This window comes from Amphimedon queenslandica, unplaced genomic scaffold, assembly GCF_000090795.2.
Source record: "Amphimedon queenslandica unplaced genomic scaffold, v1.1 AMPQUscaffold_13442, whole genome shotgun sequence".
In the NCBI taxonomy this organism is placed as follows: Eukaryota; Metazoa; Porifera; class Demospongiae; order Haplosclerida; family Niphatidae; genus Amphimedon; species Amphimedon queenslandica.
The window spans coordinates 232657-234524 of NW_003546322.1; the positions used below are offsets into that span (position 1 = coordinate 232657).

General features: G+C 43.7%; 1 protein-coding gene across 1 annotated transcript; it reads right to left on the reverse strand.

Moving 5' to 3' along the window:
* Nucleotide 1: 1 nt before the first annotated feature.
* On the reverse strand, nucleotides 2-1741 carry LOC105312455 (uncharacterized). Its single transcript, XM_011405114.1, has 5 exons — nucleotides 1466-1741; nucleotides 1347-1415; nucleotides 906-1077; nucleotides 614-797; nucleotides 2-557 (listed from the first exon to the last, which is right to left on the reverse strand). The coding sequence occupies exons 1-5, from the start codon at nucleotides 1739-1741 to the stop codon at nucleotides 2-4; spliced, it is 1257 nt and encodes a 418-aa protein (XP_011403416.1).
* Nucleotides 1742-1868: the final 127 nt, after the last annotated feature.

The window sequence follows — 1868 nt, forward strand, 5'->3', positions numbered from 1 at the left end:
CTTACGCAGTCTCGTCGAATGAAACATGAGATGTGGAGAAGAGTGAATTATCAATGAATGAGGTGTGTGAGCTGTGAGTTCTGGTAGGAACAGCATAAAGAGTCCTCATATACTGCTTTAATCTAGTGATATATGTCGCAACAGGAGCTGCTGATGGAGAGAAAAACTCACCCGGCAAACGTAAAGACATACCGTAAAACAACTCGGCAGCTGTACATTGTAGGTCACCTTTGAGTGCAGTACGTAGTCCCAACAGTACTAGTGGTAAAGACTCAGTCCAGGATGTACCAGCATGGGTTTTGAGAGCTGCTTTGAGCTGCCGTTGGAAACGCTCAACCAAACCATTGGCTTGAGGATGATAGGAAGTAGTTCTACACCAGACAGTGCCCAACATAGCCATCAATTGTGTCCAAAGCGAGGACTCAAACTGGCCTCCTGTATCAGTGGTGATAATTGATAGGACACCAAAGCGAGAGATCCAACCAGACACTAATGCCTGGGCTACTGAAGGGGCAGAGATATCTGGAAGAGGAAATGCCTCTGGCCAACGAGTGAACCTGTCAATGCAGGTGAGGAGATAGCGGTGTCCCTGAGAGAGAGGTAGGTGGCCCACATGTCAACGTGAATATGATCAAAACATGAGCTTGGAGTGGGTAAATGAGAAAGGGGAGAGAGTGTGTGTCGAATGACTTTAGAACGCTGACAGGGAAGACATGATCGGGTCCACTGCTTAATAAGGGAGTGCATCTTTGGCCAAACAAAACGAGCAGAAATAAACTGCTGGGTAGCTCTAATGCCTGCATGAGAGAGGCTATGTAATGTGTCAAAAACTGACCTCCTGAAGGAAGGTGGGACCACTGGGCATGGCGTATCTTGTGACATATCACACATAATAGTATGATTACATTGAGGAAGAGAAAAGGGTTGAAGAATGAGAGAGTGGTGTTGCGATTCCACTGAGAGGAAACTACAATTATCTTGAGCTGCTGCCATTGCTTCCAAGTCAATTGTAGGTGTAGATCCAACCGAGTTGAGCTCTATCTGCAATAAGGCATCTGCTACGGGATTATGGGGACCCTGTATATTATTTGTAAATTGAAATCTAAATCTCTGAGTTGCCGTGGGGAATGTCTTTCAGACTTAGTAGACAATGAAAATATTAGTGGTTTATAATCAGTGTATATGGAGAATACACGTCCCTCTATAAAATGGCGAAAATGCTAAATGGCAAAATATATTGCCAAAAGTTCACAATCATAAGTGCTATACCGCCTCTCATTGGGGGATAGCTTGTGAAAGAAATAGGAAATGGGCTTCTATTGACCATTGACCAATTGCTGCAATACTTCACCAACAGCAATATCAGATGCATCAGTCATTAAAGAGGTAGGAGCATCAGGAATGGGGTGATACAGCTACGTGGCATTAGCCAGGGCATATTTTACAGAATTGAAAGCTAAAGTACATTCCTCTGACCACTGGAACTCAGACTTTGCATGTGTTTTATTGAGTAGTGTGTGCAATGGTTGTAATACCTGGCACAGTGAGGAATGAATCTGTGATAGAAATTGGTCATGCCAATAAATTCCCGTAGCTGGCGCTGAGAAACTAGACCAAGAAAATCCTTAATTACTGACACTTTTGTCTCCTCCGGATGAACTCCTTGAGATTCAATAATGTGGCCCAAAAACTGCAGAGGTAACACCAAATTCACACTTATCCAGATGTAGAAGAACGCCATACTCCCTAAAACGATCAAAAACCAGCCGAAGGTGTTGCTTGTGTTCTGCTTCACTGGAACTTGCAATCAGGACGTCGTCAATGTATGCGTATGCAAACTGCAACACACGTAATACTTCATCAATGAA

Bases quoted from the DNA above. Each gene is read 5' to 3' on its own strand.
- LOC105312455 (XM_011405114.1), bottom strand. From the start codon at position 1,741: ATGGCGTTCTTCTACATCTGGATAAGTGTGAATTTGGTGTTACCTCTG. The intron at 1,078-1,346 runs GTATTGCAGCAA...AATAATATACAG, and splicing joins CTGATATTGCTGTTGGTGAA to GGTCCCCATAATCCCGTAGC. The intron at 558-613 runs GTGGGCCACCTA...CTGCATTGACAG, and splicing joins GATCATATTCACGTTGACAT to GTTCACTCGTTGGCCAGAGG.